General features: G+C 53.1%; 2 protein-coding genes across 8 annotated transcripts; both read left to right on the forward strand.

The window, feature by feature from the left end:
* On the forward strand, positions 259 to 10,164 carry MPV17 (MPV17, mitochondrial inner membrane protein). Of its 7 annotated transcripts, none has more exons than XM_013967804.2 (9): positions 260 to 296; positions 753 to 825; positions 1,484 to 1,575; positions 7,016 to 7,131; positions 7,349 to 7,441; positions 7,536 to 7,631; positions 7,882 to 7,914; positions 8,171 to 8,223; positions 9,233 to 10,164. In XM_013967804.2, exons 4-9 carry the CDS (start codon positions 7,024 to 7,026, stop codon positions 9,300 to 9,302), a joined length of 453 nt encoding a protein of 150 aa, XP_013823258.2. In that variant the 5' UTR covers positions 260 to 296; positions 753 to 825; positions 1,484 to 1,575; positions 7,016 to 7,023; the 3' UTR covers positions 9,303 to 10,164. The 7 variants fall into 7 exon arrangements, with proteins under 7 accessions (XP_013823255.2, XP_005686958.2, XP_013823258.2 ...); XM_013967803.2 differs by having other exon boundaries at positions 265 to 296; positions 8,171 to 8,283; XM_013967801.2 differs by lacking the exon at positions 1,484 to 1,575 and having other exon boundaries at positions 259 to 296; positions 8,171 to 8,283.
* On the forward strand, positions 11,362 to 12,225 carry UCN (urocortin). The gene has a single exon (XM_018055512.1). It carries the CDS (start codon positions 11,369 to 11,371, stop codon positions 11,756 to 11,758), a length of 390 nt encoding a protein of 129 aa, XP_017911001.1. The 5' UTR covers positions 11,362 to 11,368; the 3' UTR covers positions 11,759 to 12,225.

Consider the following 12,298-nt stretch of genomic DNA (forward strand, 5'->3'; position numbering starts at 1 on the left):
GACCTTGGCCAGTTCCAGGACACGGGAAAGGTGAGGGTCTATAAGAGGCCCTGACACCGAGGAGAGAAGGGGCAGAAAGAGGTAGAAGGCCCCTGGTGGGCTAGCGGGCTCAGCAACGAGACCCGGCGCAGAACTAGAAGGAACCCCTCCCCGCGGTTTCAGAGGCTGGGTTCACTCCTGTTCCGGCCCTGGACGCAAGGAAAGCCTAGCAGTCAGCCAGGCGGACAAGGCGGGACTTGGGGCGGAAGTCCCTCCGCCCACTCGGGTCACGTGGGAGAGGCCGCGCTCGCGCCCAGGTGAGTAGCTGCAGATCCTTGGTCACCGGTTCAAAGAGACGCCTCCCGCGAGCGCCCAGGGTGCGTGGGACCGTTGCAGGTTCTGGGAGTCAGGGAGTTTGTTTCCGGCGTTGAGTTGGGCTCTAGAAGGATGCGGGCTGGTGCCAACTAAGAGTCTGAATCTGAGGACCCACAAGGCTTTGGGTGAAAGTCCGAGCAGACGTATCCTGTGTGATCCGGACGGAGACCCCAGATATCTCTGCTCCAGGGATAGGGGTGGGGTAGAGGGTGGCAGCCCCTGGGATTCTTCTCTTGCCCGATTGTCAAAGGAGACCCTTGTGACAGGAAAGCTGTCCAGGAAGCCTCTGCCCCCTTTAGAGCGGGACGGAGAAGGCGTGGGCACAAGGGAGAAACAAAAGCCTCTTTAACTGTGAGGAGGGGCAGTGTGGTGACCCCTCTCTCTTCTCGGCTTGGCAGGAAATGGCACTTTGGCGGGCCTACCAGCGGGCTCTGACTACTCACCCGTGGAAGGTACAGGTCCTGACAGCTGGTGAGTGTCCTGTGGGACCTAGGTGATACCAGAGCAGGCTGATTTGGGAGGCAGAAGCTTGCTGCACACACTCCCTCACCTCATTTCTTGCTTCTATTCAACGTCCTTGAAAGATTGGCTCTCACCTCAGTCTGTTTTGGAGGGAGGGTCCCCAAGGCTGTTTATAAGGAAAGGAGTACGCATAGGTGACCTCGCTATAATGTAGGATCTGAAAGTCCTCACAAACCTGAAGGGTCATCCTTTAGGACAAAGGCATTGGCCCCAGGAGCCCTTAACTTACAAAACGAACAGAAACAAAGGCTCCTTTAACAATTCACAGTGTGCAAAGCACTTTGAACACACGTTATCTTACAGGGTCCCCACAAAGTCAATGTGTTAAGATTACTTGAGTCCATGTTGATCCCACACCTAATAAGTGCTGGAATCAGACTCTTACCCCAGTTTATTTTTGTTAGTATTGTTCTTATTGGAAAATATATCTTAACACACAAAAGAATGATGAAGATATATGTGTAGCATTTAAATAAAACTAAACTGAAAACTCCTGAATCTGTACCTAGCTTTGAGACCCCTTGAATGCCTGTCCCTAATTCATATACCCAAAAGATAATTACTTTCCTGAATTTTGTTTAATATCATTCTTTTGCTTGTCTTATAGTTTTACTGTCTATGGATGTATCCTCAAACAATATACTAATCGAGGATTTATTATTGCTCTAAATCCAGTGATTGAGTAGCGACCTCACAAAGGTAACCCAGTGATTTACCTGCATTTGTTATCATCTTTATTTTGCAGATTAGCTACCATGAGAGGAGATGTCATGAAGCTTTGTTTTATAGTGGGAGGGATTGGAAGGCCTGTAACTGTCGGGGCAGTGCGAGGGTCACAAGGTTATGGTGAGGTCTTGCCCGTGTTTAGAGGAAGAGAACAAGATTCTAATGAGAACCGTGGGCTTCTGAGAGGAAGATTGTTAAAAGGGGTGAGGGATGGGAGGACTACTGAAAGCCAGAGTTCAACAGCAATCTTTCTACTGGAATAGCCCCACGTCAGCACTAGAAGCTTCACTGAGTGACTGGCCAAGGAGTCTTGCCCCTCCCTGGGCCCCTCTCCAGCCTCCTGTGCCCAGCTACCCTCCATCCTGTCCTCGGAGTGTCCGTCAGCCGGCATGACTCACCTGGCTGCGTGTGTGGTGACTCATGCTGAACTGGGTGGCTGTGATGGGAACTGACACGCTGGGCCCTTTGCCCAGCCTCAGATTCCCTTGGGGACCCTAGCTGCTGAAAGGAAGGTTCTCCCTCTCTCCCTCGTGGCCATCAGGAATAGGGAGGGGAAGGACCGTCCTTGTGTTTCCCTCCCCAAGGGATCTGCAGCAGATCAAGGTAGGAGCTAGAGCTCCAAGAGGTCCAAGTGCAGCTATGTAGCTGAGCTGGGGTTACTGGTGGTCGGTGCTGGAGCCCTGGGGCTCCGCACTCCCAGTATTCCTGAGGCTGTACCAACATCGCAGCCTGAAGCAACCTCTAGTTAACACCTTTCTCAGACTTTCCCACATCTTTCAGAATCTTCCTTCCCTGCTGCTCAGTGTATTCAAATCAAACTGCAAATGAAGGGGGGAAGTGGATTTGGCTCACTGAGCTGTTTTTAGATCCCAACACAGTTGTTCCTAAGGTCCCTTGGGATAGCTCATCACACTGGAAAACAGAATAGAGATTTCAGACTGGGAGCTCAAAGACCAAGATTTGAATCTCTGAGCCATAACTCTTAGCTTTGTGAGTCAAGACAAGACGATAAACCTCTCTGAGCCTTCATTTCCTCATTTAGAATTTGAATTTAGTTATATGACCTCACAGAAGCAGTGTAGGGATTATCTCTGTGAAAAGACTTTAGAAATCAAAAAATGTTCAAGAAACTTAAAAGGTTCCAGGAGTTGGGCCTTTATATGAGTGTTGGCAAGCCAAGCACAAGAAGCTCTTCTTTTTGTAGTGGTGTTTGGGTTGGGTTTGTTCCACTTGCTGTAAAGTTAGCCATCTACCTTGGTTCTCCAGAAAGTAGAGTCTGCAGCTTCAGTGCAGGTAGTTTGGTAGGAAATAATCCCATGGAGGGAGAAGGGAAAAAGGGACAGTCAATATAAGGATGCTTTATCAAATGGACATTGCTTAGGGCCCATGGCTACTCATCCCCTTGAAACTGACTGAGAGGCTCTTTTGAAATGCCTCTTAGGGTCTATGGGTGACTAGTCTTTTCTGGAGACAAGGAGAAACCTTTACGCACCAGCTCCATCCTACACTGGTCAGAAGTTTGCCACATGGAGTATGGATGCCCGTGTTCTGTGCTCTACCACACTGCCCAGGCATCGTCCCCAGCAGTAGCTCTGCCCGAGGTATGGGGCTTGTCTCACATGTGAGCCCCTTGTCTCAGGACAAGGACCCATCAGGTGAACTGCAGTGGTGACTGAAACTGATGATTGAATCAAAAAGATCTGAGTTGGTTCAAAAGAAATGTCTGATACACCCAGTTTGGGCCAAGTCAGAGTCAGGAACAGGGCACCCAGGGCAGAGTCTGAATCAGCCTTCAGCCTCCAGTGGGCCCAGGGCCCCACTCCATCCATCTCAGGCCACTCTAGTGCTGCTGTGGAAGCTTCTGCAGACACTGGTTTCCCTGGAGTCTGAACATGCAAGCTCAGCGGACATTAGGGACTATTCAGCCCAGCCCCTGAAACCAAGAAGGAAACCGAGGCATGAGAGAGGAGTGACATATGTTTAGGTTTGCGGTCAATGATAGAGCTGCCATTAAAAGCGGGGCACCCCCAGGGCACTAATCCTGCTTGGTCTGGGCTTAGGTACCTGAGGAGCTATGGAACTCTCCATGGTATCTTTTTTTCTACCAGTGAGAAGGGCTGAGGCCATGATAGGGAGGGCACTGCCCTCTCGCTGCTGGGCTTCAGCTCTCTCAGGGCTCTGCCAGACCAAGCCCCTACCCCAGGCAGCTATTTAATTGTTGGAGACTTCCGGAGAGAAGTGAGACGGCCCTTGGGCCCTCTGCCAGCAGCTCTACCTGCCAACCCAGACCTCTCATAGTCAAGAACAGCTTCCTGCTCCTCATTCCAACTTCCTGCCCCTCAGTTTCTTCATTTTCCATTCATACTTTAGTTTCCTGCATCTAAGATTGTACACACAAAAGCCAGGAGAGGAACAAAACAGGAAAAGTAGATAATTTACCCCCACCTGTGCCTAGGAAGAGGGCATGGGAAGTTGGGGCTTTTCCACTGGCTGGCAGAGGGTGGTCCCAGATAGATCTGTGCTCAGAGGCAGGCACTCCCAACCCCTACCCCTCACCCTGCTGAATCTGGTGGTGAGTGACGGCATGAGAACTGGCACCTACCCAGGGGCATGATGTCACAGCCGCGCCAGCGTCTGCCTGCTGGGCTCTGTGCCCAGCCTAGCATTGGGGCATCACTGCCCGGCAGCCCCTTGTCCTGCCTCATCGGGGCTGAGGCATTATGTCTCTGCAGGCCTCCAGCTCCAATCCTCCAGAAACAAGTCCAAGGAAAGGGAAACCAGAGCATTGGAGGGTCCAAACCAACCAAATGGGTCCAAGAGGACTTCCTGAGCCTAGGGTGGTTTGGGTCTGTTTGGGTTTTGGGTTGGGGATGGTGGGATGAGGAATCCGAAATGCCAGCCCTTCCTGCTCACACAATCACTTAGACCAGAAATGCAGGCTTAGACCAGAGCCTTAGACTGCGCTAGAGCTGCTGTTGGCCCAGGGGGCCTGATGATCCATAGGCACAGAAGGAGCTGGGCATGGTTCTGTCTCAAATGGACAGAACAGACAGGGCTAGAGGCTCTGTACCACCTCACTCCTGCTGCTGCCCTTTCACTTGGTAATATCTCAGGCCTGATGGTCATGGTTTGGGGGCCTGGAATCCACTTCTCTCCAAGGCTGCAGGCTTCTGGGACCTGGCTACAAGTCAGGGACTTTGGTTTTCACTCCTGCTGTGCCTTTAGCGTGTTGTGTAAGCCACGAAGAGTGAAAATGCATGTCTCTTTGTGACTCTTTGCTTCCCAAGGGTATTGCTGCTTGCCCTCCCCACAGGGTGACAAGAAGCAGAGGTGATCACATTCTGGGGAGTAGAAGACAGGAAGTGTGTTAATCCAGGAAATGTCCGATATGCAGGCCTTTGGGCCCTTGTTTGAGCAGGAAGCTCCTGTGAGTCGAAGCCACAGGAACCTCTCTGTGCCCACTGGCACCTGAGCCCAGGTCTCTGCCTCTGCTGGGAATTCCTGGCCTCCCATTTCCCCTTGAGAGAAGGCCTGTGTTCAGGCTCCAGCTCCCTTCCTTACCAAGTCGCCTCATCTCTCAAAGACATTCAGTGGAGAGGTAACCTCTGTCTTCCAGACCTTTTGTGAAGATTAAATGTGTGAGAGTCCTTTGTATACTGTAAACATCTTGCCAGAGTAGAATGTCAAACTGTTAGTCCTTTCATTTAAGCAGCGACTCTATTCCTGTTCCACCCTCCCTGGGCCTTTTCAGGGCCACGTGGCCACAGCAGCTCCCTCCTTTCCCTGAGTGTTCAGCTGGTGACCCCAAGTTGTTAGAGGGAACAGGGAGCTAAGTGCTAACTGCATGGAGAGGAAGAAACCTTCAGCCCTGCTGCTCCTCACACCTTAAGCCACTGTGCACCCTTCAGGCCAGACTTAGCATTCTCCATGTCCTTCCCAGGGTAGTCCTGTTGTCTGGGGTGGTCCGTTTGACATTTCTCCTTGGCTATTTTCTGAGTCCCTGCCAGGCTTGATGTGGTGGGAGATAAGAGAACAAACACGTCTAGGATTCTGTCCCTGCTAGCCATGTTTTGGAAAGAGCCTCTACCACTTCGGGGGTTTCAGGGAGAGGAGAGGCAGGGCTGCCTTGATGGGTGTGCTTGGGGTCCCAGCAGCTGAGGCCAGCAGCCTCGGTCACTGGGTGCCCCGGCTCTCAGCCGTACGCAGCTGCCTCTGACGAGGCTGCATGGGCAGGGCTCTTCCGGGGGTGCATGGCGGGGAGCAGTGAGTATGCAGCCAGCACAGACGTCAGCACCAGCTCTGGGCCAAGGAGTGGGGTTGAAAGATGAGGATGTGTTTGCCCAGGGCTAATTGAGGGCACAGTGAAAGTGGTGGCTGCGGGGCTGGAGGGGCCTCTCATTACTCAGTGAGATGGATGGGCAAGCTGGAGGTCATACGGTTGCTCGCAAGTGGCCCTAGAAGGGTGTGTTTGCTATAAACCACCACCCGCCATCACCGACGGGGGGGCTCTGTAAACAGTGATGCTCTCTGTCTTGGTTTCTGGGTGTAGGTGTCCAACTAGTGCTACTTGGAGCTAGGTGTCCATGCAAGTGAGGGGAGGGCAAGTGGGTACGAAGACCTGAGGAGAGATGGCCTTAGTGCCTGTTGGCAGCTCAGTTTGAGGCTGTGAATGGGAAGTCTGGGTCGACCTGCCTGTGCTGGGAGGTGACCGGACCCTTCCTTGCAGGGTCTCTTAGCACCTCAGCCAGTCATCCCCTGCCTGGGATCATTTAAGTACTTCTGTATTAGAAAGAGTTATTCTTGCTGTTGTCCCCAAAGAAAACTCTCAAAACCAAGAGGAAGGACATTGGCCAGGGTCCTGCCTTCAGCAGAGGAGAAAAAACCGCAGAGTTCCTTACCATTCTGCACATGATCTGTTCATAGTACAGCATTCTGGAAGGAATACCGTCTAGGAAATCAAGCCACCTGGTTCTTGGCTCTGCTACTTACTGTGTGCCACTTCCTGGGCCTTCATTTCCAAGCCTCTGGAATAAGGGGTTTGCACAAAAATACCTGGAAGGCTTTTCCAGTTCCAACAGTCAGTGCTTCTCAGCCCTCAGCACCTCAGATTCACCTTCCTCTACCTGAGCTTTCTGAGGCTAACTTCCCTTCAGTGCTCACTGCAGAGTTCTTGGCCGTGGCCTGCTCCAGGCTGCTCATCCCCGTTTCTAACAGGACACATGTGAAGTGTCACCATCCTTGGGGAGGTGTCACCATCCCAGAAGCAGTGGGAAGGGACTGGCCGTTTGCCCCAGATTGAAGCCCTTGGCCTCCGAGTGCCAGAGCCTCATTCATTCATTAGACTTACCTCCCTCCTTGGGATGGCAGCTTGTCCCTGGGAGGTATCCTGATGGCACCTGTGTACCCTGCACAGGGTCTCTGATGGGCCTGGGTGACGTGATCTCACAGCAGCTGGTGGAGAGGCGAGGTCTGTGGGCACATCAAGCTGGCCGGACCCTGACAATGGCCTCCTTGGGCTGTGGCTTCGTGGTAAGTTCTGCCAACAGCAGGGCTGCCGGTGAATTGGACAGTGGTCTCAGTTCCTTGTCATCCTTTGGTTTCCATTGGACCCTCTCACATCTAAGCCAGCCTTGAGTGTCTCCTCCCCCTGGGGGTTGGTTTCTAATACTTGAGGATGCAGCTTTGTGATGTAAAATCCTGGTGTCCCCTCCACATCCCTGTTCACCTCTCTGGGAGTTCCTTTCAGGGCCCTGTGGTAGGAGGCTGGTACAGAGTTTTGGACCGGCTCATTCCTGGCACCACCAAGGTAGATGCACTAAAGAAGATGCTGCTGGATCAGGTGAGCGGAAGGAAAAGGGGTTTGGGAAGGGTGAGCTGTGTTGCAGGAGGGTGAGGGTTTAGGTGCTCACAGCACTTTAATTTCTCTTCCCTAGGGGGGCTTTGCCCCATGTTTTCTGGGCTGTTTCCTCCCACTGGTTGGGACCCTCAATGGACTGTCAGCCCAGGACAACTGGGCCAAACTCCAGCGGGTGAGCTGGCCCGGTGTGGGGATGCTTTCTGGCTGGTGGACCGGCAGACCCAGGGGAATGAGGCAGGGCGGGGTGGAGACGCAGGCAGAGCCGAGCTCTGGAGGGGAGGAGCCGGGGCGCTGTGGTGCAGTGGTGTCTTCTCTGAGCAGATGTCTGTGTGTGATACTCACACCAGTTGGCAGTTGGCACTGGGAGGTCCAAGGTGCCCGGAAGTGTTGGTGTTCACTTGTTCCTTCTCTTGTCTCCTCAGGACTTTCCTGATGCTCTCATCACCAACTACTATGTAAGAGCTGGCACCTCAGCTGCTGCTTCTGCTTTCTTGAGTCCAGAAATGCCCAGGGATCAGGGGTCCTCCTGACACAGAAATCCCTCCATTGGGATTACTCCCTCATGCCCATGTGGGCACCATAGTCAGGGAAGCACTCACTCAGTGCCATGTGTTCCTGTCTGGAGAAGCTGGAGTCAGACCAGGCAAGGCCTTGAGACTGGCGTTGGGAGATGGAGGCAGCCCCCCAACCTTTCCCTTCTCTCTCTCATAGCTCTGGCCTGCCGTGCAGTTGGCCAACTTCTACCTGGTTCCTCTTCATTACAGGTATGGCAGATCCCCACCCCACGCTTCAAGGGGAAGATGCATATTACAAACAGAGACAAAGTGGTCCTCATTTTTAACCTTGAACTACCTTATAACATGCCCTGCCCCTGTCCCCATCCAGAACACCCTGCCCTGGTCAGAGCTCCTTAGACTCCTGAGCACTTTGTTCAGAATCTCTTATGTTATAGAACATCCCAGAGCATCTGCCTACTGACATCTCATCTTCCTAGGGAGGATCTTGCTCCACAGCCCTCATCTCCATCCTACCTGGGCTCTCTACCTTTGATGGCCTGACTGTAGGGACAGTGTTACAGCCTAGGTTAGGCAGAAAGGTAGACCAGAGTCAAGTAGGAATATGGTCAGATTAGTGCACTGAAAAATATTATTTTACCCTAAATAATCAGGGTAGTGGCTGAAAACTCAATAAAAATAAATATAGTGGAAACAGGATGAGTGGTTAAAATTATTGGAGGTGAGGGGGCTTTGGGAACAGGGGAAATCATGAAACTCTTAGAGGAGACAAGGTCAGAATGCACATGAATAGCATAACTAAAAGGAATACAGACTTATGAACCAAATCAAACTTTAGAGTCCTGGCAATGCTCTTTGAAACTAGAGTGAAGTATATTTAAAATAAAGAGAAGGAGGTGCTGCTTTATATGGCAGGCAGCACATTTTTGGAAGATGAGATCTCAGCTGTACAAGACAGATGTGTATTTAGAAGGAGCTTGGATAGAGTATGGATAAAGCCATGCATGGCAAAATGGCTGCTGGGGGCAGTTAACTTTGAGACTCTTGTCCAGGAGACAGAGCTCTGGGCCAGCACAAGCACCTGAGCTGGTTGTCCTCTCATCTGAGCCACACATCCCTCCATGGGGGCTGAAGGAAGGAGACCTAGATCTGGACATTCTTGGAGATATTCACCCTTTGTCGGCTGCACTTTCCCTCCTCTCCCCTTGGCTTCCTCCTTATACTTCCTCTTCTTCATGCCACTGTCCCTGTTCCTTAGGTTGGCTGTGGTCCAGTGTGTTGCTGTTATCTGGAACTCCTACCTGTCCTGGAAGGCACACCGGCTCTAAGTCGGCTTCACTCCGTCACTTCCATCTTGTAGTGATGCACCTTGACCCTGGAAGGATCGTACCACCTCTTCAAAGTGGGCACATTGGTCTTCACAGGGTTCGGTGGCTGGTCAGAACTTAATGGGGTTAGCACCCTGAAATGGCCCATTTCACTCTAAAATGTAACCTGACTCCTATTGAAATGGCTAAAACACACCACACAGTAGGCACTCCATAAATATTTGTTGAAACATCATTTTGTCAACTTTAGATTATACGCTCATCCTGGCAGATGCCACTTTTCCCCAGTCTTCATAGACAGCTGTTTTCCTAACCCTTCCCAGCCTCAGTGTAGCTCCAATTTGGGGGACATCCCCTCAAACTCTCTATGGGGTGCCTCTATAAATATATTTCTAAATAGGTAATGTGGAAGCTGCAGAGGCAATGAGTAAGACCCAGCAGAAAATGACTGGGGAGTCTCATTTTCCAGGGTTTGGAAAGAAGTCTGGAGACCCCCAAACCCCAATCTTCTATTACAGATGAGGACACTGAGGTCCGTAGAAGTAAAGTGACCTGTCCACACTGTGAGTTAGTGGCAGAGTAGAAACACAAACATGTGCTATCATCATTTGAATGTTTGTATCTCCCCAAGTTCATATGATGAAAACCTAATGCCCAAGGTGATGGTATCAGAGGTGAGACCTTTGGGAAGTGATTCGGTCATGAGGGTAGGGACCTGGTGGGGTCTGTATGCTTACAAAAGAGGCCACCTGAGAAGACAGGAAGAAGCAGGTCCTCAGTGGACAGTAAACCTACTGGTACTGTGATCTTGGACTTCCTGGCCTCAAGAACTGTGATGAAATAAATGCTTGTTGTTTATAAGGCACCCAGCTTTTGATATTTTTGTTATACCAGCTCAAAAAGACTAAGAAGCCAAGTTTTCTTACTTCCTACTCAGTGATCTTAACCTAGAGGTCAGCGATAAAATAATATTGCTGCTGTGATTCCCAGGAGAAAATTTAACTTGGCTAAACTTCAGCTTTGAGGCAAACCAAGAAGCAGATGGATCAGCCTTTGTTATCTGAAAGCACCCCGGCTTGAGAGGCGCTCTTTTTTTAGGCACGTCGGAGAGACAGCCCTAGGATTTAGATCCTGGGGCTGGAAGAAGATCAAGAATCCTGGCAGCTCAAACTGCCTTTTGGGTAGGGTACCATTGTGGTAGCTGAATGCTAGCAGTGCCATCCTTATTGCCTCCATTTATAGAACAGATAGTTGGGGCAAGGGACTGGATCTGAGCAGCACAGCATTTTCCCCAAGGTCTCTGGCCCCTTTCAAAGGCTGAGCACAAGGTCAGCACCATGGACAGCACCACCGTCCTGCCTCCCTTTCCTGTTCCAGAGAAGGTTGGAGATCTGGACTAGTCTGGGTACTGACCGGTCCCCCTAGTCCCTGCTGGCTGTTCTAAGTGAGTGAAGGACTCTCGTGGCTCCCAGAGCAATCTTTACACCCCAGAAGGCTTCTCTTTCTCTTGAGTCCAGTGTCATTTCCAGAGACACAAAGTCTGGTGTCCTCTGGCGCGCTCCTGGGGTCTCGCAGCCACAGGGTCGGACTCAGAGTTGCGGCCGTCATTGCTCTACAATCAGTGCATGTTCCTCGCTGACGTCAGCCGGAGCTGTTCTGGCGCTATATAAGGCTGGCGAAGGTCCCGGGACAGACCCCGTGTTCCCCGTGGCGCCCTCAGCCCTCCCAGAGGGACGGAGACTGGAGCTCCATCCTGCAGGGTGCAGAGGCTCTGCTCTCCTCCGAACTGTGAGTGGCTTCTGCGCGTCTGCCCAGACTCCCTCAGCACTAGGACAGCGCTCAGCTCACCCAACGCGACACCCCAAGAAGGAGGCAGGGAGGGAGAAAAGGGTGGCACAGGACTGGGAGCGGCTGGGGCTGGTGGGAAGGCTGTGGGCACCTGACGGCAGTCGCCGGGGCCGGGCAGGGGCGCTGGACGTGCTCTGGAAGGGGAGCGGCGTCCCCTGAGACTGCCCGAGGCACACCTCACACTGCGCTGCCCCTGTGTGTCCAGGGCCGGCGGGACCATGAGGACGGCGGGACGCGCGGCGTTGCTGGCCGCGCTGCTGCTCCTGGCACAACTGCGCCCGGGGAGCAGCCAGTGGAGTCGGGAGGACGAGGCGGCGGCCGCCGGGTTCCGAGATCCGAGTCTGCGCTGGAGCCCCGGGACAAGGAACCACGGCGGCGGGGCCCACGCGCTCCTCTTGCTGCTGGCGGAGCGCTTCCCGCGCCGCCGGGCGGAGCAGGGCCGATGGGGATCCAGGACGGCAGGTGAGCGGCCGCGACGGGACGACCCTCCCCTGTCCATTGACCTCACCTTCCACCTACTACGGACCCTGCTGGAACTCGCGCGGACGCAGAGCCAGAGGGAGCGCGCCGAGCAGAACCGCATCATATTCGACTCGGTGGGCAAGTGATCGGCGGGTCTGGGGCCCCGAGAATCTCGACCCCCAATGCTCCACCTCAGGGTTGAGACGTGAGCGACAGGAACTGACCAAGTCCTGCACGGCTAGAGCGGCCTAGGGATACCCTGAGCACTCTCCGCTTTACCGGTTTTTAATAAAAGTGCTAAAGAGCCGTTTGCCTCTGTTGTGGGGGCGCGGGGAGCAGAAGGGTGTGAGCCCGTGGGAAAGTGGGGTCTCCCAGGCCGGTGAGAGGGAACCAGATGCTGTGGGAGGGCTCCGTGAGAACCTCTTTCTGCGAGGGTCCTGGGGTCCCCATCGTCTCCAAGTCTCCAGGAAGTCAAGCCCCAGTGTCGCCGCACCACCCCCCACCCTCTTCTCTTGGCTCTGGGCTCTCGAATCCGTGCCTAATATCAAGGAGGTGCCCCAAAAGGGTTCGTTCCGCTTCACACCCCCCCCCCAACCCGTCCTAGCCCCAAGAGGTCCCAGATTTGGAGAAGGGCAGGATGGATGGTGATGCTATGTCTCCGAAGCAGAAGCTCAGAGAGTGAGCAG

The sequence above is a fragment of the Capra hircus genome, chromosome 11 (genome assembly GCF_001704415.2).
Source record: "Capra hircus breed San Clemente chromosome 11, ASM170441v1, whole genome shotgun sequence".
Classification (NCBI taxonomy): Eukaryota; Metazoa; Chordata; class Mammalia; order Artiodactyla; family Bovidae; genus Capra; species Capra hircus.